Raw genomic sequence first — 23,438 nt, forward strand, 5'->3', positions numbered from 1 at the left:
GAGCGTCTTTGAGAGGAAAGCCAGAGGAGATGAGCAGCGCTTTCCAGGAAGAGGAAATGGTATTCCTGGAGGAAAGTCTGCCCTCGGAGTCTTCCCCACATAGCAGGTGGATCAGCGACTGACTGGGGGGGGGGGGGGTGGTGAGGTCCTGGCAGTGACCTTCGGGTCTCATAGAGTGGGGAGGGAGCACGTTCACGGAGTCACAACCTGGAGACTGATCCCTCTATCTGTGCCCAGTCAGAGATGTGTCTCCATCCCCACCTCTTTCCAGACTGAAAGGTGCTACCCACAGGGACAAGACTCCCTGCAAGAGAGGCTCTGCAGCCTCCTAAGCTCTGCGCTCAGGACTGTTGAGCCCAGCAAAGTGGAGGCAGGGAGGCCAAGGAGCCTGGCGTCGTAGCTGTGAGCCTTGGAGGCTGGCCAGCTCCCCTTCCCCCTCCTCCTGGTCCCCAGGCAGCATCTTCCCCAACCCCCTCAACAGCTCACCACTTGACTGAGCTGATGTCACCAGCAACACACATCAGGGGTGAATGCGCATCTGAGAGAGAGAGAGAGAGAGAGAGAGAGAGAGAGAAAGGGAGAGAGAGAGATGGAGGAGCCAAGTCCCCTGTGCTGTGCCGCCTTGGGCAAATCACTGCCCATCTCTGGGCTTCGGTTTCCTCAGAAAACAAAGGACGGGTAGGATGCTTAAGGGTCCGCTTGACTCTGATTATCTAAGGCTTGGACCCCTGACATCTGTGGCTCCATTCACAGCGGAACAGGCTTGTCTTCTGGAAGTGGGGCCTGGGCTTAAGACATGCGTCAGGGGCAGCTGGGGAACAGCTGTGCTCTGAATGAACTAGCGACTCCCCTGCTTTAAAGTCATCCGTGGCTCCCCCGGCCCTCAGGGTGAAGCCCAAGTCCCCCAGCCAGCCATTCATCGCCCCTCTGCCTGATTCTCTGCTGAGAATCACTGCTCTGTGCCTCTCTTGGACCTGCTAATTAAGTGTCCCCTCAGTGGTCTATGATGCGTTACCCTCTGCAGCTTTACATATGTTACTCCTTTGGTCCAGACACCCTCCCCCTCTTTTTCACTTGGCTAAGTTGGCTCAAGCACCACCTCCTCCAGAAAGCCTTCCTGGATGCCGTACCCACTACCTCCCAGTGTGGATGAGGTCCCCTCCTCTGGCTCACACAGCCCTGGACGTCTGGGGTCCCAGCCTGATCACACTCTCCTGTGTCCGTTTCCTTGTGAAGGGCAGAGACCCAGTCCGCCTTCTCATCCCTGTGACCCCATCAGTCACCAACACAGGCCAGGAAGATATTTTTCAATAGACTGCAGTGGGAGCAGAGCCTGCCCTCTTTGCCCCATCGTGGGCAGCCTCAAAGGTGGGTGGGAGCTCCCCGGGCCCACCCCTCACTTCATGTGTATCTGAGGGTGTACTGAGGGTGCAGGAGTGCGGGCGAGGAGAGAGGTTGGTCTCTACTAATCATGTAGACATTTCTCAAGGCCCCACTGACCCCGATCTGTGGGTGGCCACGTTTTCCCCCACTCTCGGTAGCCCCCAGGTCCACAGTGGAGCCCGTACCCTCAGTCATACATCCCGCCCCTCCACCAGTCCCCAGCAAGGGACCCCCTCCCCAGCTGTCCTTCTTCGCAACACACGGGGTCTATTCCTTTTAGGACAGTTCCGCCCTGTGCCTCCCCACCACCTCCACACCTTTATTCATAATGCTCCCTGTTTTCCCCGAAATCTCCCTTCCCCAAGTCCCGCCCATTCTTGACGACCCAGAAAATGTCCAACCTCCAAAGCCCATGTCCACATAGCTCAGGGGTGGCGCCATAGGGTCTCCAGTCCCTCTACCACCCAAAGGGATACAGCTATGGGTCCTCCTCTGCCCCGCACCGCGTGGCCAGCCCCACGTGCCACCAGAACACCCCAATCCCCCCAAGCCGCGTAAACGCAGTGTTGATTTACTGGCAGTCGGGGCAGGTTTCCCCCACGTAGCCCGCCCCCTGAGAAGGACTGTTTCTCAGGGACAAGTTTATTACCGGGAGCACACTACCCTCTTTCATAATGTCTAAAGACATGCCAACTGCCAAAACACCAGGCTCTCAAGTGTGGCCAGCTCGGCGTGGGGCCTGGCGGGAGCCCTGACTCTGCGGCCTGGTAGGAGCCCGTGGCTTCCTCCTGGGCTGCCGCGCAGGAAGCCCCAGGCCGAGAGGAGAGGGGGAAGCTGCGGGAGAGAGGGAGCTCCGCGTCTGGGTCCCTGGTGGTGAATCCAAGGCTGAGGTGGGGCTGAGCTGGGCGTGAGGCTGCTCTGGCCTGACTCACCGACCCCGGTCAGAAGGTTGTGTGAGCCGGTGGCCCAGCCAGTGTGGGGAGGGGCCTGGAGGTGGCCGCCCCAGCTCCACTGATGCCCAGACCAAGGGCCTAAACCACACAGTACTTCCTCCAGAGCCCTTGCTGGCTTCCCAAGGCCAAGGGGGCAGACCAGAGTCCTCCTGAGAGGCGGCGGGCCGACCTCCACCCCGCCACAGCGCCCCCTGGCTTCCGGTGCTGGCGGCTGCTGCTGGTCAGGGAACCTGCCGCGGAGCTGCCCCCTACGGAGAGAGGCCGCTGAGGCTGGGAGGCTGCTGGGGGAGTTGGGAGGGAGGGGGCTGGGAGGAGGGGAAGCACCCCAGCACAGACATGGACACCAGGCTTCCCCACCCTCAGGGCTGGGCTCCGTGGACCTAGGCCCCCGACAGGGCCCTCTTCCGGAAGGCCTGCAGGGCCGGATTGTTCAGCAGCGTGTAGGCCAGCCCCCAGCGGACTCTGCCTTGGCGGGCCCTGGGCCCTGTTCCCCTGGCCGTGGGGTCCTTGGTGTGCAGCAGCTGTATCCCTGGGAGGGCGAGACTTTCTGTGAGTCCCTCAGCAAACACCCTGCCACGCCCCCCTGGCACCAGCCCTGAGCATCTGAAAATCCCACGTGCAGTGCTGGGGAGCCTGGGGTTCCCGGGGCCTGCTCACTAAGCAGGAGGTGGGGAGAAGTGTGGGCTGTGGAGCGGGGTCGGTAAAGGCTCAGGATGTCGTCCTTCAGGTGGCAGACAGAAGAGGGAGGGGACAGCTCTATGGAGAGGACTGGAGGAAGTGCTGGGACAGCCAGCTGAGGGCCCCCTCCCTACTACACACTTTCCAGTCCGTGAGGAAGGGGGAAGACATTTCGTTCTGTGTGTGAGAAGGGGGGTGTGTGTGCTTGCCTGTGGAATGGGGCGAGGGAGACAGTGCGTGTTTGTATCGGGGAAGAAAATTAGCCTCAGAGGAACCAGGAAACTTCTCACTTCCTTTCTCCCGCAGGCGGCGGAGGGAGAGAGGAGGTAAGCATTTGCCTGGCACGCGCTCCATTGTGCGTTGGACATGCATCCTACGTGGTGGGGACGAGGCGTGCCTCGACCCTCAGAGAAGAGGGTGGTCTCAGTTCCCGCCAGCCCCCCCCGGGAAGGTGCACCTTCTTCTTCCTCCCCCTGTCTGAGGCCGTCCTGGGGGGCCCGAGGAGGCCGGGCCCGCCGGCTCTTTAGAAGCAGGGCACAGAAGGCTGTCGTGGCCGGATGCAACTGGCTGGCCTCGATCTTCAGGAAGCCGCAGTACGTGTGGTAGCCTGGGGTGGGGGGAGGACGGCAGCGCTGCGGGGAGGAGGGCCCTCCGCCACCCCCTAACACACGCACAGGGGGTGTCCCGCACACCCCGGCCGTGAGCGCCTGCCTCTCGAGCAGGTGGCGTGTGCCCGGCATGTGGGCCCACTGCCCACGCCCGCCCCACGTGGTCACAGACAGGCTCCGGGACACATTCCCACGTGGCCTAGGTCAGGGCAGTCCCTCGCTCGCGGCTTGCACAGCCCGAGCCACCGCTGCTCCTTACCGGGGTCGAGAGTGGCCGACCGGGACGGCAGCAGGCTGAGATCCATCTGGCCCAGGTGCACGGCATTGTAGAGCGCGGACAGGAGCACGCGCCAGGCAGCCACCATGACGCCCACCAGCACGTTGACGAGGAAGAGAAAGAAGGTGGCTGCGTAGAGCACTCGCCTGGGGGTGCGGAGAGAAAAGGCTTAGGCCGGCCCCCACCACACACACACAGGCTCAGGCTCAGACCTGGATGAGCAGAGCTGCTGTGTGTTTATTGACTACCTACCATTTGTCGAGTACACGTCCTAAGCACCCTGCCCTGTGCTGGGCCTGCTCTCTCAAGCCAGCTTGGCCCCCACCACCCTGGGAGACAGCTGGTGGTACTCCCTTCTATAGAAGGGAAACTGAGGCCCAGAGAGTTCGGGTGTCTTAGCTAAGGCTGTCTGGCTAGTCAGTGGCAGAGCTGAGGCTTATGGCCTGGATCTTTCTGTCTCTCACCTCCCTCCTCTAGGTCCCTTGTCCACTGACTCTGAGTCCCTCCTGGAGCTGAGGTCCTCCCACAGCCTTTCCACCTAACATGGAATAAATGTTTCTATTAATCTCCTTCCTGCAAAGGGGGAGGCACATAGTTTTGGGGGACACAGAGGATCCAGGGGAGAGCAGTGCTGACCCCCAAAGCAGGAAAGGCTCATGGCTCATATTTCTGACACTGTGACAGGTGAACAGAGAGGTATTCTGGGAGAGGTATTCCGGAGACCCACTATCCTGGGTCACTGTTCCCTTTCAGTTTGGGTAAGGCAAGCTCGCCTACTTCCCACTGGGCTTCCCGAGAGAGAAGAGGGAGAGATGGCAGTGGAGGGAGAAGGACACAACAAGAAAGACATCAAAGAAGAGGCTGAGGTCCCGAGGGGACCACAAGCCCAGGAGCCTCCTCACCGGTTAGTAAGCTCTGGGTGTCCATGATGAGTCTCCAAGAAGACCCAGTAGGCTGCCATTTTCTGTAGGACCACAGCCAGGGCCAAGGTCAGCCAGAAGTGCCTGCAGGTGGTGGTGGTGGTGGTGGGGGAGATGTCACTGTTAGTAACCCTCTGGGAAGTGGTCCCAGAGCCCTCGACTCCTTGCCTCTCTCACCAGGAAGACTCCAAGGACCGGAGGAGCAGAAGGTTCCTGCCATGGAGCACGGGCATGACCACCAGGAAGGCAAGGGTCACGGTCCCCAGGAAGAAGATAATCTGCTGCACCAGGAGCCCTGCAGGATGGGGAGGTGCGGAGGGACGGACATCAGGCTCTGTGGGACCCAGCCCACCCTGGCACTCCCAGGAACTCAAGGGCTTAGGGATGCCACAAACCTGGTTGCCGATCCCTGCTCTGCCACTGCCTAGCTGTGCCAACGGAGCCAGTTACTCTACCTCTCTGAACTCCCGGTTCTTCCTCTGTCCAATGGGGTAGTGGCCCCTCCCTCGGAAGGCTTGTTGGAACGATCCAGTGTAATGTCTGGGGCAACTCTTTGAAAACCACAAAGTGCTCTGCAAACGTTATTTTCTCCCAATTGCCCCTGAGTCCTTGGGGACAAGATTGCATTTTAAATTAATGTTTGCATTCCTACTGGCCAGAGCCTGGCACACAGTTGACGCCAGAGAGCCATCTACGGAAACAACTGGCTTGTTGTTTACATGGCGTGGAAGGAATAAAATCGACCAAGTTGAGGAATTACAACTTTTTATGCTAGTCATTCCTCTTTTCCCTTATCATTCTTGTCCTCCTTCCCCAGGGAGGTGAGGACTGAAGGAACCGTCAGGGAGGGGAATCTGGCCTTTGCTTTTGCAACACTGACCCCGGCCCCCTCACATTTCAGACGGCTTTACTCACTGCATTCCCCTGCCCCCCGCCCTGGGAAGAATCAGAAACTTGGAGCTAGGAGGGGTCCTGGAAATTCATCTAACCTGAGTCCCTCAGGGCAGGACCCCCTTTGCAGCCCCAACAATGACCACAGAACCCTGCTTGCATACCCCCGGTGACAGGGATCTCATTACTTCCGGGGCAGCCCACTGAGGCATAAGGCTCCCTTATACAAGCAGGAATATGCCTCCTTGAACTTGCCACCTTGCAGCCCTGGGTCTGCCCTCTGTGCAAACAGCTGGTGGCACTGAGGGGCTGTCCTCACGTGAGGGGTATCCCAGGGGCTTCTGCATCTGCCCCCCCCCAACCTGAGCGAGCCTCCTGAAGGTAGAGAAGGCCAGGTCCCTCTTCTTACTCTCGCCCCGGAGTTTGCCCCGGCACAGGCAGGCTCCCCGGGGCAGTCAAGACCTGTGGAGAACTCTCCCCTCCCCAACGGGGCCAGTTTCCGGGGCCAGCTGAAGCCAGGTGGGGTGGCAAGGGGGGCTCACCAAGGCAGGTAAAAGCCGTCTGGTAGGCGCTGAAGCTCATCCAACAGAATAGGGCCTGGCGGGAGGGCTGGGGGCTCCGGGGCAGGGGGCCCAGGTCCAGGGCAGCCCCTCGGTGCAGAGCTTGCAGGTTGGCCCTGGTTGGGGGACGCGGGTGAGGAAGACAGGGATCTCAGGGCCCACACGCACTCCCTAGATTCCTCCTCTGGTGGAACTCCCTGTCTACTTACAACCTGTGGCCACGGACAGGAAAGCCAGGGGCTGTGGGAGCCCTGCAGAGGTTACTAACCCAGGCTGGGAGGTCAGGTAGGGCTTCCTGGAGGAGGTGGTGTCTGAGTCGAGTCTTAAGGGATGAAGAAGAGTAAGTTTCAGAGCAAGGTAAGAGGCAAGGCCGGGATCAAGGGAGACAAGTTCAGGCAGAAGGCTCAAACCTGAGCCAAGTCAGAAAAGTGAGGAAACAACAGTAGGAATGGAAAGTGACTCGCAGATCAGCCACCAGGCAGGAGGCAAGGTTCCAGGGTGGCAGAGGCTTGAGGGCCTAAGGGCCAGCGGAAGTAGGGCCAACCCTGTGGGAAGAAATCCCCGCGCAAGAACCCTGAGGCCTGGCAAATGCATGCTCTGACATCGTTCCCCTTCCCATGCCCCTGCTCACAACTAGAACATTTTCTTCCTCTCCACTCACAGCTCAGCTCCATATTACTCCCCGTGAAAGGGCAAGCAAGGCAGTTTGGCAGCCAGTGGCCCATCACAACCTCTTCAGCGCCCCAGCACCAGCAGGGTCCCCTCCACACCCACCCTGGCCTGTGGCAGGCTCACCCCTCTGCTGCTCCTTACGCTGTCCTCCCTCCCGCCCGTAGCGCCCTCCCCTCCCTCAGCTCTTGCCTCTTCCTCTGTTCCCGGGGGGAGGGCTGGCTTTCCAGGCTGCCTTCCTCATTGAATCAGTCCGCCCAGGTGGTCCCTTCTCAGAGAGCCAGGTCCACACCCCAGCCCTGGGCAGCCTAGCCCTGTTTCTCTCCCACCAGACAGGAAGGCCCTACCTTCTCCACCCACCACAGAGCAGCTGGTCGGAGGGGACCCAGGGACAATCTGGGCCTGCAGTGGCTCTCCCTTCATCCAGCCCCAGGGCTTGCCCCACAGGCCTCCTGGCCCAGAGCTCCCGCACCTGTTCCCCACATCTGCACCGGGGGTCGGAGACTGCCACTGACCTGTGTGTGACCAGTGAGTGGATCAGCATGAGGGAGGTGAGGGAGCAGGACAGGACCAAGGCCGCGATGTAGCAAACTGGAGGGGTGGAGAGGGGGCAAAGTGGGAGGTGGGAGCCCGTGAACTCCCCCAGGGTGGTGCCCTGGTGGGAGTTACCCCTGCCCATACCCACCCTCTGCCCTGAGCGGAGACCCCTTACACCTCCCCCTGCCCACCTCGTTCTCAGATGAAGTATAACTCAACGATCTCAGCCCTCCTGTCCTGCCCGGCGACATGGTGGCCAGGACAGGGAGAGGCCAGCTCCGAGGCTGCAGACCTGGTCTCCACCCTTGTCTTGCTGCTTCCACTGCTGTGTGATCCCCAGACAGAGACACTATCCAGCCTGGCAACTGGCTCCATCTCCTCGGCTTCCTGCCCATATGGCCTTCAGGGGGCCCCTTGGTCTCCCAGCCTCGGCTTGCTCACACGGGGCTGCCCATCTCCCAGCATGACATGGGCCATAAAAGCCCGTGTGGGCCCGCAGAGGGTGTGAGTCCATGTCAGTGAGGTCTGTGTCCTTCAGAAGGAGGGAAGTGACCTCTGCTACCCACCTCCTCCGGGGGTGGCCCCTGCTGCCCAGCTCCCTGCCCCCCGACCATGCCTACACGAACGAGTTTGGGGCAGCCTCAGCGGCCGGGGAGAAGGCACAGGGCGTCGTGAGCGCCGAGCTATTAAGGCCTAGCAGGGATTTGAGGCTGCAGCTCTCCAGCCCCCCATCCACATCCTGCCTCAGTCCACACCCTCACAACAACCCCACCGAAGAGGCACTGGGCCAACCAGGAGGCCGAGGCCCAGAGAGAGAGCCTGACCCGCCAGTCGCCCTGCTGGCAAGTGAGGAGCTGAGACCTGCCACCATTTCCCAGCACACCCAGAATCGGCCCCGGGTGCCTGCCCCCCGATCTCCTCAGTCATCCCGGGGAAGTGTTGCTGGTGCCTGTGTCCCATCCAGAGACTCGGGAGTGGGAGCAAACACACGTGGAGAGGCACGCACCAGTCCCACATAGCCTCGGTGCCCAGTGGCTGGCGGGGGGAGGTCGGCCCTGGCAGCACAGCGGGGCCACCTGGAGCTGTGCAAACCCCTCATGGCCCAGGCGGCACCCCAGGCCAATCCAATCAGACTTTCTGGGTGTGGGAGCCAGTCCCTAGCTTTTGTTGTGTTGTGTTCAGCCTGAGTTGAGAGCCACTGTGCTGGGGGCTTCCCAAAGACAGAGCCGTCGTAATTCATTTCAATCAGCAATTGGTTGAAATCAACCAACCCACCGACGGGTATCGAGGGCCTGCTGCGGCGGTTCTCAAAGTTAGGCTTGGATCGGAATCACCAGGTGGGCTTGTTGGATCCTAGAGGCAGGGCCCCCGCCCTCAGCGTTTCTGGAGTCCAGCAAGCAGTTTGAGCCTCGGGATTTTCAGGAAGTTACCAGGCGATTCTCAGGCACGGCCAGGGTTGAGAACAACGCTACAGAAGAGAGCACTGGGCATGTGCAGCTCTGCTCTCCCCGCTTGCCCTTCAGGAGTCAGCTCGGCACCAGCAAGAGGGCGTTCTGGACCATTTCCTGCCAGGTGGGGAGCCCGCCCGCTGAGCCGGCCGGTGAGTGAACTGGTTAACACGGGGTGAAGCCAGCCCCCTTGGCGCCAGGCCTGGCCTTTGATCTTCGTCCATCTACCTCCTGCTCCCTCTCCCTCAATTCGTTCCAAACGCGGGTCTCTCCAAACCCTGATACCCATAAAATCTTCCTGCTCTTTGCTTCCTCTGGGACCCCGCTTGATGGATAGATCTGTCTTCCTCCGTGGGATGGAGGGCTTCAGGGATGAGGCTGCCTTTGTAGCTTCGATACCAGTCTGGCAGTAGGGAAATGGAAGTCCAGAGAAGTGAAGTGCCTTGCCCAAGGTCACACAGCATGTAAGTGACAGAGCAGGAGTTCTAATCTAGTCCGCCTGACTCAGAGGCTGAGCCCTCTGTGAGCGATGCCAGGCTTATGGTCCAGGTGCTCAGTGGGCCGCCTGAAACAGGCTCTCGGGGTTCAGAAGACATTAGCTCCCTAAGCTAACTAAGGGCACACCAAACGGATATAATCTCAGTTCCAACCCTGGCTTGCTGAGTGGCTTTGGCATAGCTCTAATCCTCCTGGGCCTCAGTTGTCCTCATCTGTGGACTAGGAGAGTAAACATTGCTCTGTTTGGCCCCCGAATCCGAGAAGATCCAAAGTGGAGGCCTCGAGGCTTGGAAACCGCAGTGTGCGATGTTAGATGTTCGTGTGGGGGGTAGAAGCAAAGCCCACCGTCCCGGACAGCTCACTTCCCACCTCTGAGCTTCCATTTCCTGTTCTGTGAGATGAGGACCGATGAAGCCGACGGAACAGGGCTGCTGTGAGCAGGAGGTCGGCGCTGGATGCAGGCTGAGGTGGGCCATGTGAGCTCCTGCCTGTGGTCCGGCTTGCGGTCAGCTTAGAGAAAGCTCCCGGGGACTCCCCAGTGAGCAGAGGCTGCAGGCCTAGGACTCCTGACCCCCCAGGCTTTGTCTCAAGGAGAGAACCCCAGCAAGGTGTCAGGAGACCGTGTTCCTCTCTTCGCTCCATTCCGCCCGTCTCTATGACCCCAAGCAAATCCTTCCCCACGTGTCAGGTGCAGACACTTCTCAGGCTCCTCCACAGGGGCCACTGGGGGGGCCTGGGAGGCCGGGGAGGTGGATGACCAGACGAAGGGCTGAAGGAGGCATCGGACCCCAGAAGGGGAGGCTGGTATGGTTCCCTAGCCCTGGAGGCTCATTGTCAAGACAGGGAAGGAGAATGGAGATGGCCCAGGAGGACAGGGATTGGGGAAGAGGAAGCATCGCCCTGCCCAACCCCACCCACCGGCCATGGCGGTTAGCTCAGAATCCGGCCCAGTGTCCCACATCACTCCTACTTCCCTACCCTCGGCAAAGCTCAAGGGGCTGTACCCTCAGCTCACACATCCCGAAGCCTTGCCCATCTCCCTGTCCGGAGAGCTGAGCAAAGACACTGGAGCTGGGGGTGGGAGACACCACATGAGCTGAGGGGCCACTCGGATAACTCGTTCAGGTCTCAGAGACCTGGAACCGGAAGCTGCAATGACCCCAGTTTGGAGGGGAGGCAGTCGAGACCCAGAGAGAGAGGAAGGGACATGGCCCAGAGCACCCCACATGTCCCTGGTGGGCTGGAACTGAGCTCGGGTGTCCGGCTCGTGTCCCCACTGGGCGCCCTCCGGGACTCCCAGGAGGCCTCACCTTCCAGAGCCCACAGGTGATGCTTCACCAGCCCCACCACCTCCTGCCTGTCCTCTGAGAGCACGATCCCGAAGCCAGCCAGTAGGTAGGAGACGTCCGTGTTGATCCCCGCCCTCACCTTCTGGATGGTGGGTACCACGCCCACCAGCAGTAGCAGGGCCACCTGGAAAAGCCCCACAAGGAAGGTGCCAGGACCTGGCTGTGCTCACACCAGGCCCCCATCCCGGATGCAGCGTGTCCTCAGCTCACAGGGAGACTTCAGGGCGGAAACTCCGGCAGCCCACGGGCTGCGTCCCCATGCCCAGCACCCATCAGAGTTCTCGGCCCCGAAGCAGCGTCCTCACCAGCACGTTGCAAAGAGATACGACTTGAGCCTAACAGGCCCCAGCTGAGCTGTCTATCGATCATCTATTTAAGCTGCGGAATGTAAAATTTCCAATTTCCCACGTTGGCAAAAGCCAAGTATCCTATAGACGATCTCAGGCATTGAAGCTAGACGGACCTGGGTTCACATCTTGGCTACCTTGAGGTATTAGCTAGAGGAACGTGGCCGAGTCAAATTCACCTCTCTGAGCCTCAATTTCCCCCATCTGTAGAATGGAGAAATATCATACTCACCTCCCAAGACTTGGGCTTTTCGGTTTTCTGGGGGTGGCAATAGAGGGGAGCATTTCTCAAACACATATTATTTCCGAACTACCCAAATCTGCCTAAACCTCAAAGAGGAAAGTAATTCTAGTTACTCTATTTTACAGCTGAGCTCACGGGTTCAGAGATGTTGAATAACTTGCCCAGGGTCACACAGGAGGTAGATAATGGAGCAAGGATTTAGACACCCCCTCTCTTCTGGGTAGGCCAGAGTTCCCCAGATGTCCAGAAGCAGCCAGACGGGACTGTGGTTGGGGCTTTTGGAGCGCTGAGCTGGGCCCACGCTGTCCCACGCTTGGCAGTTGGGGGCAGGGATCCAGAGGCAAATGGCACGACAGGGGCAGGACCTACCTGGTAGATGGCTGTCCCTGTCAAGGTGGCTGAAAGCACCAGCATCAGAGGGAGTCGGAATCCTACGGTCCCCAAAAGGAGGGATATGGTAAGCCCCAGCCCCACCCAGGCCTGGGACCCCCCTTCCCTCCCAGGGCTGGGGCTTGCAGGACCCTAGACCACCAAAGCCGCGCCAGGGGCTTCGGCCCTTATCCCCAGCTGGGGCTGTTCCTCCCGACAAGGGTTCTGGGGGACGGGAGCCGGCCTTCCCCAGCAGCTGCTTTATGCAAGGTGAGGGTGAGGTCGCCCGCCACTCTTCACCTCAGCTCCCCACTCCGTACCTCGCTGTGGAGTGTAGATGTAATTTCTGTAACAGATCCAGGCCCAGGATCGGAAGCCGTGCTTGGAGGTGTGGGAGCTGCAGAGACGGAGGCAGGCAGGTGCCCTCAGGAGGAGCCCCACCCTGAGCCCAGGCCCCAGAGTTTGGCTTCTTCCTCACTCTGCCCCACCAGCTGCCTGGGGCCAGCCCCCCAAAGTAGCCTGCCAACCAGCCCTGCCCACTGGCCCAGAGGGGATGCCTAGGACCTCACCCGCTTTCCAGCTCCTTCCGGCAAAGGAGAGTTCTCAGATATTCCTCATAGTAGCTACTCTGTAGCCCCTGTGGAGACAGACAGATGGACGAGCAGATGAGACCTGCCTGGAGCCATCCCTGGGACCCTGGCTCGGGGTGCCACAGTGGGCACATGGGGCTCCGTAAAAACCTCTTGGCTATGGTGGGGTGCAGAGAAGGGCCAGCCTGTGGGGACGAGGTCCATGCCCCCAAAGCTGCCCTTTCTCCTCCACAACTGGGAGACTAACCAGTCTCCTAAGAATACTCAGCACTGAGCAGTTCGTCCTGAGGGCTGTCTCCAACTCTCTCCTGCTTCACTTAGTCACGTCTGCTCCCCGCTTCCCCCCGGCCCCCAGGCAAAGACTGGGGCAAAAGGGAGCCTAGTCCCATGGCACATCCCTGAACAGGGCACAGGATGGGGCCGTTCCGGGTCACATCCCCCAGGCCTGTCCTGCTACTCCAGGGAGATCCCAAGGAGGACGGGATTTGTCTCAGCCACGTTCCAGGCTGTGAGCTGCCTGCCAAGTGCCAGAGGCCCATGGTAAGATGGGGTGAGCCCCTGCCCTTGATCACTAGGAAAATATAAGCCTGTAATCTGCTGGTGACATGGCAATGTGACAGACACACACACACACACACACACACACACACACACACACACACACACCACCCACAGTAGGTGTGGGTCAGCTCAAAGCTTGACTGGGTCCTCTGAGGCTTAAACCTCTCTGCCCCAGGGCCAAGGAGAATTTTAGTTCTCCCAGGACTTCTCAAGAGGTGAGGCAGTGAAGATCGCTGGAGGAGGAGAGAGAGGGCCCAGGGGGTAGAGGTGTGACCGGTGCACTGGGTACCCTGGGGAAGCCGCTCCCCTCTTCTGAGCCAGCTATAAAAATGAGGGGACACCGGGCTTCCGCAGAGGAGTGTGAATGTCAGGAGGGCAGCAGCGACAGTACTGGAGGTCCCTACTGCTACCAAACCCAGAGTCGGGTGGGCACATGGAGGCGCATGGAGGACCCAGGGTGGCCCCTGAAGGACCTGAGCCCACGGGCCTCTCTTCCCTCAGTCTCCTTCCTTTCTCGGGGACCTCTCTGGCTTCCGTCCCAGCCCCTCCTGAGCTGCAGGCCCACGGTCCAGCTGCCCACCACAACCCCACGAGTCCCCATCAGCCCCCCCTCACCTGCCCACATCCCGCGTTCATCTCTCAGCACCCAGCACGAGCGGCTCGCTGCTGTCTGTCCTCCATGCCACCCTGTGAGCCTCGCCTTCACTTCCCAGACTGAAGGGTAACCCAGCCCCTTGACATTGTGTCCTCAGCCTCTCCTGAGGCTGTCCCCCTCCCTTTGAGGGCCTCTGTGGGGTGGTTTCCTTCTTCCTCCTCTCCCGCCAAGAAGAGTACTTGACCCTGTCTCCGCCCTCACCCATGGCCTTGGGCTGGGCCCGGCTGCACTTCTCACATTGCGCTGTAGCTATCTGTTGCTGCCAGCATCTCCCCCAGCACCCCGGGAGCCCCTGGGGGCCAGACACAGGTCAAGAGCTCTGAAGCCACTATCCCTTGCAGGGCCCGACACCTGGTAAGCCCTTAGAAGCCTTCTTAATAAGGTTGCCTTGTCTTGTAGGAATTCTCTCTCACTGTGAGGTACCCACACCTCTATCTAAAACTTCAGAAATATCTGCCGAGTATCTATCACGTGCTAAGACCTGCCCAGTGCTACAAATTACACATGAACACAACAGACAACTCGTCTCTGCCCCTTTGCCCCTCTTTCCTATCTCTGCAAGGCCTTCTCCTTATTCTCTCCCCACTCCAGATCCTCCCTGTCCTTCAGGGCCCCTACTGAAGTCTACCTCCTCCAGGAAGCCCTCCCAGCCTGCCTCAGTTGTCCCAGCCCACCCCTTTATCTGACTTTATCCAACCATACCCAGCCCAGAACTGATTCATAGTGCGACTCTGCCCGGGAGGGTCCTGAAGTTCGTGGGCACCTGCAGAGCTCTTAGGAGGCACGAGGCTCCTGCCTGTCTCATTTCTCCGGCTGGAGCCTCCGTGTTCCAGAAGCAGAGCTCGGACTGCCCTGTCCTCTGGCCCACCCCTCTTCTGTGGAATCCCCACTGTGCGTGCAGCTGGGTACCCCAAGTATCCCGGGTGCTGGCTGAGGGCCTGGCCTAACCTTTGCACCAGGAGGGAGGACTAACCAGTCACTTGGTGACTCAGCAAATATTTTCTGAGCACCTGCTGTGTGCTGTGCCCGTGCACAGGGAACCAACAGCCGTGCAGGAGTTCAGGGCATCCCGGGTACGGAACAGGAGCCCAGGCCAGCCCTGCCCCCTTACCTCCGAGCCCGCTCCTGCCGCGTTCCTGAAGCTTCTTACCAGCTGCACCGGGTACCAAAGGCTCAGGAATCCGAGACCCAGAAGCAGAGGCAGGGAAGCCAGGAGGGAGTAGTACTTGTAGATCTAGACAGATGGACAGACAGCCAGACACACCCGCCTTCTGCCTTCCTCCCCCGACAGAAGACCAGGATCCATTTCCCTTCCCACTTGACTCCCACCGGGCTGAGGGTTCTCTCATGCCCCCCCCCACCCGTCACTCAGCACAAACACCCCAGTCGCCTTCTGAGGCCCTGCTGCTGTGCTCCCCCCTCTCCTGGGCTCCTGGACTCCCACAGGCCTTAGAGGAAGTTATGTAATCCCCTCCTCCCTGCCCCACGGGGCTGCCGTGGGGTCTGAAACCGAGATACCCACTTGCTATATTCCTTTGTTCCTGGGCTTTGGGCACAGGCCCCTGAAAACCAGACAAAGGCCTAATTTAACTGTGTACAGTTGCGACCCGGGCATCAGGGAAGTACAAGCCCAACCCCCTGGCACTGAGGCCTTCCCAGGATCGGGCTCCTTCTGCGTTCGCTCTTTTATTTGTTAATTCAATATGTTTTTACTGAGAGCTTAGTGTGTGCCGGGTTCTGGATGGTGAAAAAGACCAACCAGGTCCCTGCTCTCAAAGAAATCAACTAATCCTCATCTCTACCCCGGAGGACTGGTGTTATCAACTCCATTAACAGGAAGGGAAACTGAGTCTCAGAGTGGTGACAGTTTCCTCAAAGCACTTAGCATCACCCGGCATCACTCAGTATATTTATTTATTTATTGTATCTTCCCTTCTGGAATGGCAGCTCTTGGGATGCTAGGGACTTCATCTGTCCTGTTCCCAGCTATATTCCAGTCCTCAGAAATGCGCTTCAAATATGTTTGTGGACGGAAGGGAGGAAGGAAGGGAGGGAGGAGGGAGGAAGAAGCTGGGTTCAAACTCAGGTTGTCTGGCTCTGAGGCCTGTCTCCACCCTTTGGGCACTCCCAGCCAGCAGCCAGTGAAGCAGGCTCTGAGGTTCTCGAATTCTCTTTTCAGCCCTCCGAGACCATCCCCCAACTCAGGGCTCCCCTTCCCCCATCTCTTCCCTCCTACTCCAGCCAGGCCAAAGGAAGGCTGGGGAATCAATAATGGAGGGATTTCAGGCTCCCCCTTCCTCCACCTCGGCCCTCCCCCACCCCCTCCCAGACTGGAAGCTCCTGACGGCAGGCCCAGCTGCCCCATCCCCTGCTCTTGCCACAGGGGCCCCAAGGTTGGAAGGGGCTGTGTTTCCAGGAGGGGAGCTCTGTGCCCAGTGGGAGGCAGCCGAGAAGTCCAGCACTTAAGTAAGAGGAAAGGAGCCCCGCTGGTTTACGCAGCCACTCGCTCGTGCCTCTCTGCCGAGGCCTGTTGTGACTGTTGTGAGTCGGTGGCTACCTTGGGTGACTGAGGACACTCTGCCCTCTGCCAGATCTGGACCCCGAAGTGAGCCCAGGACAGCATGCTGCCGAGCAGGTGCGCGGATCCGTGCCTGACGGGGGCACAGGCGGCCAGAGGGTAGTAGAGGGCGGGGTAATAGAGCAGGGCGAGTATCTTCCAAGGCCCTGGAAGGCAAGGCGGGCAGAGGGAAACATGTGATGGAGAGGCCGATATGGGGGCCCCTGCAGGCCCCTCCCCTGTCTCCCCCTTCTGAGCCCCTCAGCTGGTTCAGTGAGCAAGAGCCCCACATTCACATTCAGGTTCTGACTAGTACCAGCGTTTGTGATCTTGGGCAAGTTACCTCTTGGAGCCTCAGTTTCTCCATCTGTAAAATGGAAATCATGGTTGTATATTAGCCAAGACAAAGGAGAAGGTGGACATACAGTGTTAGGCACGGTCGGTGCTGAGTCAGTTGTCAATAAACTAAGCTTGGGCTTTCTTATTGTCCCCTCTCCTGGCCCCCAGCATCCTCCAGTGTGAAAGAGGCTGACACCCACACTGTGCAGTCATTGTGAGGACCGGGTGATCTGAAGAGGTCATGTTGAGGACAGTGGCCCCTCTTGGTGGCAGCTGTCCTTGGATCGTCACTTCCTTGAGCCCAGCTCAATTCTCCAGAACCCCTCCTACTTCCTTCCCCCCCTCTTCCATTCTCAGAGGCCTGCGCTGTTCTGGGAGAGGGGTTGGCACAAGAACAGAGGAGGAGGAGAGGGCAGTAGTGACCCGACAGCTGGGACCAATGAAGGGCAGGTTTTGGGCACTGTGGCTGGGAGGTCCGCGGGACAGCATCTTCTTGGCAGTGGCTCGTGACGGGGATGGGAGCCACCTGACTCACTACAAAACAGCCCTGCCCGTGCTCTGGATTCCCAGTCGGCCCTTCCCACCAATCCAGCCCCAGGGCCACGGCTGCGCTGGGTACCTCGGCTGGGGGGCGAGGCCAAGGTCAGGAAGGGCAGCGGGTCCTCGGCAGGGAGCAGCAAACACAAGGAGCTGAAGAGGACCACAAAGACAGCCGCAGGCACGGTCCAGGTCGTGTGTCCCGCCAAGAAATCTACAGGGCTGGTGCAGAGACAGGACAGGACAGGAGGGAGTCGCCCGGGCCCGGCACCCCTTTTCCCCCACGCCATGTTCCATACATCAAGGAGGTAGAGATGGAAACTTTCCAGGTGGAGACTGAGGCCCCATTATCCATTCGCTCCACAGCTATCTGTGCCATGCCTCCTGTGTACCAAGTTCTGGGCCTTGTGGCAAAGCGATTCAAGAACTACCCCGCCCCCACCCCGTACACAGGCACACCGCGGGAACAAGCCTGAGCGCTGCTCCCCCCAACCCCTCCCCCCCCCCGCCCACCCTGGAAGCTCCAGGAAACAGCTGCCTCCACACAAATCAGTCTGTCTGGGCTGGCAAATCTTCAGAGAGCTCGGAGAGTCACAACATCCTTACGCAACAGCCACGGCCATGGCCTGGGTGTGGCCCCGGGCAGAGGGCAGACCGCGGGCACAGCTGTCCCAGGCATCCACCCTCTGGGCTCAGGGCAGGCCACTCAGACCCTCTGCTTCTGTCCAGCTTGACCTCCTGCCCTGAGATCATCTGCTTCCTTCTCCATCCTGCTTCCTTCTCCCCCCACCCCTCCAGGGCAGGACCAACACTTACCTGGGCCCACCAGTGACAGAAACCCAGGCTAGTTCTCCACAAAACCATCATGGCAGGACTCACTCATCTTGGTGTGTGGCCTGGGTCTGGGGTGCAAGCTGTCTACACGGGGGCTCCAACTGCCACCTCCCCCAACCCTTGGTCTCTCCCATATGAGCCTGCCCAGTTCCATCTCAGTCATCCCTGTCCCAGGCTCTGGGGTTGTAGGACGGAAGGAGACCAGGGAAGAAAGTTCTAGCCATGGGGACTGGAGATCAGTCCCTCACAATCTGTCATTAAGCATCAGAGTCCAGGTGATGCCCTCAAGAGAAATGAGGGTCAAGATGGCATGGGGTGGCCATCGCCAGTCCAGACCATGGGCCACCTGAGGAAATGCGTCCTGGAGCCAGGCCCTGTTGGGCTGGTGTCTCTCTGGGTCTGGGATGGGAGCAGGTGGGCCTGAGTGGGGCCCTCCCCTTCCCTTTGGGGCTCCCGCTAAACCTGGAGATCTAGGTAGGGGTAGCGAGAGCCCCCGGGCCAAAAGAAGTGAGAGTGTCACTGAGGCCAGAGCTGACTTCTAGGTACCTAACAAACCCCCACCGTCCCAGAGTGGCCCATCAGCTGGGCCACCTGAGTGGGGGCCCCCGGGCCTCGGCACTAACCTGGGCAGTCCCAGCCCTCCGTGCCCACAGCGGGCCCAGAGCCGGCGGCCCCTCACAAGCACAGCCAGCAGCAGCAGCACAAGGATCTGAAAGGAGAGCACAGAGCAGGCCTTGGGTGCCCAGGCCTTTCCCGAGGGGCTGAGTCTGCAGGCTTGGCCTCAGTGCCCAGGACACCTCTACCACCCAGGGCACAATCACGGGGCATACTGGGGACTGGTCAAGAGAATGGTGACAGAAGTCAGAGAGGATGGACTTGGCCCGCATCCTGGCTTGGGTCCCCACCCTGGCAGAACTCCCAGAGTTGGGGCTCCTGGGGTCCCCCTTCGCCAGCCCCAGCAGGGAATACAAGTCCCCTGCCCAGTCTGGTGATAGGTGGCCGGGCGGGGGGGGGGGGGCGGCGAACAGGTCGGCCTCTGGGTAGACTCACCGACAGCACGGCCAGGCAGGCATGGAGGAGACCCGACAGCATGCTGGGGTGGCAGACGGGCCCCACTCTGCAGAGCAAGGGAAGGCTGGGTCAGGCCTCTGTAGGGGCCCCCTAGGGGTGCAGCAGCCAGGTTTGGGGTTCCAGGCTGTCTACACTGGGGCTCCACCCACCACCTCCCTCATCCCTCCAATCTCTCCTCTGCAAGCTGGCCCAGCACCACCTTCTCAGGCTCTTTCTAGGGTTTTCATGACCCTTGGGGTGTGCCAGCCCCATGCCAAGCTCTGACATTACAGGGCTGAAGGAGACGGGGGGGGGGGGCTCCCAGGGGAAGGCATGGTAGAAGAAGAGTGGGCCAGCTCAACCCGGGCCCCTCTTCTTCCTCACCCATTCTTCCTAGCCTTCAAGGCCCCTTCATCCCCCCCTCCTCCAGGAAGCCTCTGACTGCTCCGGGCCTCACAGACCTCTCCTTCTCAGAACGTGGCTAAGCGTCTTACGTGAGTGGAACAGTCGAGCGTTTGGTCCTACAATTTGCCCTGTGACATTTGATTGGAGTTTAAAGATGGTCAGCGTCTTTTGAGACAAAGAAGGGGAAAGGGAGCTCTGTGCAGAGGGAGGAGTGTGAGGGAGCCAAGTGACAGGCAGCAGTCGGTGTGGCTGGGGCCAGGCAAGGCGTGCCGTCTGACTGCAGTCTGTGGGGCTGCGGGCAGGCCGGCAGCAGGTCACAGCCCGCATGGGAAGCACTAGGGAGCCATTGAGGGTGTTGGAGCAGGCCAGTGTTCTGGATTTGGGGAGATTTCCGTGGCTCGATTTGAATAATAACAGCAGTAAGTGGTACTTACTAAGAATGGACTATGTGCCAGGGGCTGTTTGTTCCACGTATTAACCCAGGTATCACTGACGAGGTGGGTGCTATTATTATCCCCCTTGTGTGGACAAGGAGACCAAAGCTCAGAGAAGCTAAGTATCTTGCCCAAATCACACAGTTAGGAAAGCAGCAGAGTAAGGATTTGAACTGAGGTCGGCTGGCTCCAGCACCCACATCTGGCCAGGAGGGGAGAGGGAAGGAGGTAAGGAAGGAAGTTTTAAGTTGAACCATATGAAAGTGTCATTTCTGTACATAAAAAAACAGTTGAAAATTCGCATTTTCATAAGCATAAGCAGTGGCTGGGGAAGGGAGATGACAGGCTGTACCTCAGAGGTATACAGGAGGAAGAATGCATATGCCTGGAGGTGGACAAGCAGAGGGAAGGGGGGTTTCCAGAACGACCGCAGAGTTCTAGTCCTTATTCCAAGAGGAGAGGTGAGGACCACAATCACATGTAGCCAAGGAAGTGAGGCTTGGTCTCGGACACTCAGAGACAGAGGCCAGATTGCAGAGTGGTGAGGACACTGAGATAAGAAGGAGCAAGATAACTGTTTCTAGAAGTTAGTCTCTGAGCAGGAGCCTAAAAAGGGCCCCACTCAGAGGGAAGGCAGAGCACATGCCTCTGGGTGGGAGGAGAAGGCCAACTGTCTGGGTTGCGGGCCCTGATACCCACCCCCCTTCCCCCAACCCCACGGCAGAAGGGCCTGCAGATTTCCCCGGTGTTGGCCTCATGCTGGGAGGGCAGGCCAGGAGGGAAGCCTCCAATTCCCCAGGCAGCCCTTTGAAGTGGTGGGGAGCTGAGTGTCATCCTGGACAGCTGCCACAGGCATTCGTGTCCCCAGGCTTTGGCTGAGAAGCTCAGTACTAGTGATAAGCGGAGAACACGCGGGCAGATGTCAGGCTGGGCACATGACCGGGTCAGGGGGGCTCCGGCATGGGAAAGGGCCAGCTGGGCTTCCACGGATCGGTCCTGTGCCCACAGAAGACCCCAGATGACACATCTCACTCCCCTCAGACTCACTCCCCTCCCAAACTTTTCAGCCAGGTCTTTCCACCATGAGGGCACCTGGACAAGTGTGACCAGGAGACTTAGTCCGGCCAGCCACTGTCACCAGTGCCCGTCACCAGTGCCCACCAGCCCGATCCCCAGCCTGCTGGGGCACCCTGAGGTGCAGGGGGGGTCCACCATCAGGAGCTCCTCAAAGCTTCGGTGCACCATCTCCCTGGCGTGTCTGACTCACTCAGGGAGAGGTGGGCCCACGTTTATCCCCTTGGGATTCCCCTTGAGCTTCCACTTTTGGGGGTGGGGCTTGGGGGGCAAGCAGCGCAACTTGGATTGGCCAAGTAAGCAGAGTCAAAAAAACCCCTCCTTATTCTTCCAGTGGGAGAAGCCAGCTGTGGATTCCAGATGCCTCACGCATGAGAGGCAGCGCTCCCCATCACCCAGGCCCTGCTATGTACCCCACTCCATTCTGGGTCCATATCTGAAGAGCTGGGCCCCAGCCAAGGCCCGGGCCCTGAGGCTCCCAAGGACACAGCTGCAGGTTAAGGTCTTGCCCCAGGTCGGGATCCATATCCCCGTGGGTTCCCCGGCCCCTTCCCACTCTGCTGCTTCTCCCACTCCAAAAATATGCAAGAGGGACAAGGGGAGCCCGCAGGCTGTCTAGATCAGCCAGGAAAGGGGGTGGGAACCCCTTTGCTGACACAGAGCTGTTGACCAGGTGGCCAGCACCCTGAGTCCTCCCCGCAGGAGGCCTAGACGGGGCCTCTGTCCCTGCCGGGTGACCCAAGCCTGGCCAGGCCGCAGCCCCAGCCCCTGGGGAGGCACGCCAGAGTTTCTCCTTCTCTAGTTTCGGTTGTTGATGGAGAGCAGATGTGTGCACATCTGGTTCGCCCACCCCCCAGCTTCACCTTTCCAGTTCCTCAAACCCTCAGACAGAGCATGGAGGTGGGGGATGGGGCGAGGGCTGGGAACAATAAGGGGAGAACTGGGCTCTGGGGCCCACACAGGCCCGGCGTCCTTGGCAGCATGTGGGGCCCAGGGAGGCCCAGCCCCTTTGCCAGGGTGCCCAGACTAAACAAAGATAGGGTCTGGCAAAGGGAGCGTGCGCCAAGGCCTCCGGCCGTACTGGACTGGTCCGAGGCTGCCTCCCTCCCCTGAGCTCGCCTGAGCACTTCTGCAAAAGAGAAAGGGCTTCCTCATCTTCGTGGAGACTCAGAGCCAGCCAAAGGCGACGGGTAGCATCTTTCCTCAAGGACCCTCCCCGCAGGCTTTCTTCCTCAGGGGTCCCCCTGCCCCGGGCTGCCCAGAGAGCCTGACAGCTGGCAAACACTGTACCCCGGATTGTCAGCACAGGGACCAGTAACCCTTTGAAGGCAGGGTTCCCTCAACCACTCAGCCAGCGCTCTGCGTCCCAGCTAAGGGCCAGAGCTGCCCCAGACCGGCTGGATCTGAATTTGCAAGGAGAAGGCCCAGGAAGTTGTATTTTTACAAACCACACCGGTGCTTTTTAAGTGACAGCCTGGCCCACATCCCACACCTCAAGGATCAACACTGGGGCAAGGGCCGTTATTCTCAGGTGACAGGAGTCTGAAGCCCAGAGAGGTTGTGACTTGCCAAGGGTCACACAGCACATGGGCAGCCCGGTTCATCTTAGCAGTCGTTGCCCAGGGGCTTCCCATTCCCTCATCAGTGACCTCTGCCACACCCCACTCTGCGGCAGACAGACTTACCCCCCTGGCTGGAGCTCCTGGTCGCCCTGGGGCTCGTCGATGTACCAGTTGGAGTAGTCATCTGTGGCCCCGGAGGAGGTCTGGTTCCCCACGGCCTGGGACGACATTCTCCGGCTTTTCTCCTTTGCCCCCCCTCCCCTGGACAAGTGGGGAAAAACCACTACAGATGTGAAAAGCAGCTTAGGGAGAAAAAAAAAAAGAAAGAAACCCAAACAAAGAAACGTTTCTCTTTAATCCTAAAGGTTACTTTCTTGCTTTTAGCTCTCTGGGAAAAGCCGGTCTGGGAGAGAGGGCCTGGACCGGCTGGCACGGGAAAAGGGGAAGGGCTTCTCGTGTCCCTTCCCGTCCCTTCCCGCCCTGTCTTGCCCGCTCCTGTAGGAGGTAGTTATCCCCTTGGGAAGAGTGCGCCCCTTGGGGTCCTTGGGGCTCTTGCTGGAGCACCTGTCTGTTCGTCTGACCACCAGCCTCTGTGCAAAGGACCATTTTCAAAGAAAGTTTGTCCAATCCAAGCTGCCCACAGAGATCCCCCCCTTCCTTCCCCCTCCCCAAAGCCACCCAAACGGACCCACAGACACACACTCAAGGAAGGGCAGGGAGGAAGGAGCTGCAGAGATGAAAGGGTGGGCGGGCAGCAGGCGGGCCCAACACAGCTGGACCCTCCCAGCTGGGCTCCAGGTCCCTCCTGCCCTCAGGGGTCAGTCCAATCCCCCTTTTTTTCCAGCTCCCCTGGGACCTCCCCCACCTCCACCCCCGGCCTTAGCCTGCCCCGCTCTGGCTCCCTTGGCCCTCGCCTATGGGATCACATCATGGTCCTGACAAAGTGTCCCTCTCAGGGTAGGAGGCCCCAGCTCCACTGTGGCCTGAGCCCTGGAGGGGTGTGGCCAGGAGGGTCCGGAACCTGGCTGCGCACGCGTACCTGCCTCCTGCGCCTGCCCAGAGTGCCCACACCTCTGCCCACCGCATCTGCAGGGCACCACGCACGCGCA

At 59.8% G+C, this 23,438-nt stretch overlaps 1 protein-coding gene across 2 annotated transcripts; it reads right to left on the reverse strand.

The window, feature by feature from the left end:
• Positions 1–1,993: 1,993 nt before the first annotated feature.
• Positions 1,994–22,580, reverse strand: STRA6 (signaling receptor and transporter of retinol STRA6). 2 transcript variants are annotated; one of them, XM_057303685.1, is made up of 19 exons: positions 22,453–22,580; positions 18,855–18,921; positions 18,428–18,513; positions 17,053–17,192; positions 16,438–16,461; positions 16,095–16,261; positions 14,649–14,771; positions 12,301–12,368; positions 12,052–12,128; positions 11,732–11,793; positions 10,733–10,895; positions 7,455–7,530; positions 6,253–6,386; positions 4,997–5,114; positions 4,802–4,903; positions 3,882–4,045; positions 3,472–3,621; positions 2,694–2,865; positions 1,994–2,584 (listed from the first exon to the last, which is right to left on the reverse strand). In XM_057303685.1, the coding sequence occupies exons 1-18, from the start codon at positions 22,557–22,559 to the stop codon at positions 2,717–2,719; spliced, it is 1,977 nt and encodes a 658-aa protein (XP_057159668.1). In that variant the 5' UTR covers positions 22,560–22,580; the 3' UTR covers positions 1,994–2,584; positions 2,694–2,716. The 2 variants fall into 2 exon arrangements, with proteins under 2 accessions (XP_057159668.1, XP_044247907.3); XM_044391972.3 differs by having other exon boundaries at positions 1,994–2,865.
• Between the last annotated feature and the right edge of the window lie 858 nt (positions 22,581–23,438).

Source organism: Ursus arctos, unplaced genomic scaffold (genome assembly GCF_023065955.2).
Source record: "Ursus arctos isolate Adak ecotype North America unplaced genomic scaffold, UrsArc2.0 scaffold_28, whole genome shotgun sequence".
Taxonomy (NCBI): domain Eukaryota; kingdom Metazoa; phylum Chordata; class Mammalia; order Carnivora; family Ursidae; genus Ursus; species Ursus arctos.

Coding starts and splice junctions, on each gene's coding strand:
- STRA6 (XM_057303685.1), bottom strand. CDS start 22,559: ATGTCGTCCCAGGCCGTGGGGAACCAGACCTCCTCCGGGGCCACAGAT. Junction 18,514..18,854: donor CCTGCCTGGCCGTGCTGTCG/GTGAGTCTACCC, acceptor CTCTCCTTTCAG/ATCCTTGTGCTGCTGCTGCT. Junction 10,896..11,731: donor CAGGGACAGCCATCTACCAG/GTAGGTCCTGCC, acceptor GGGCTTTTCCAG/GTGGCCCTGCTACTGCTGGT.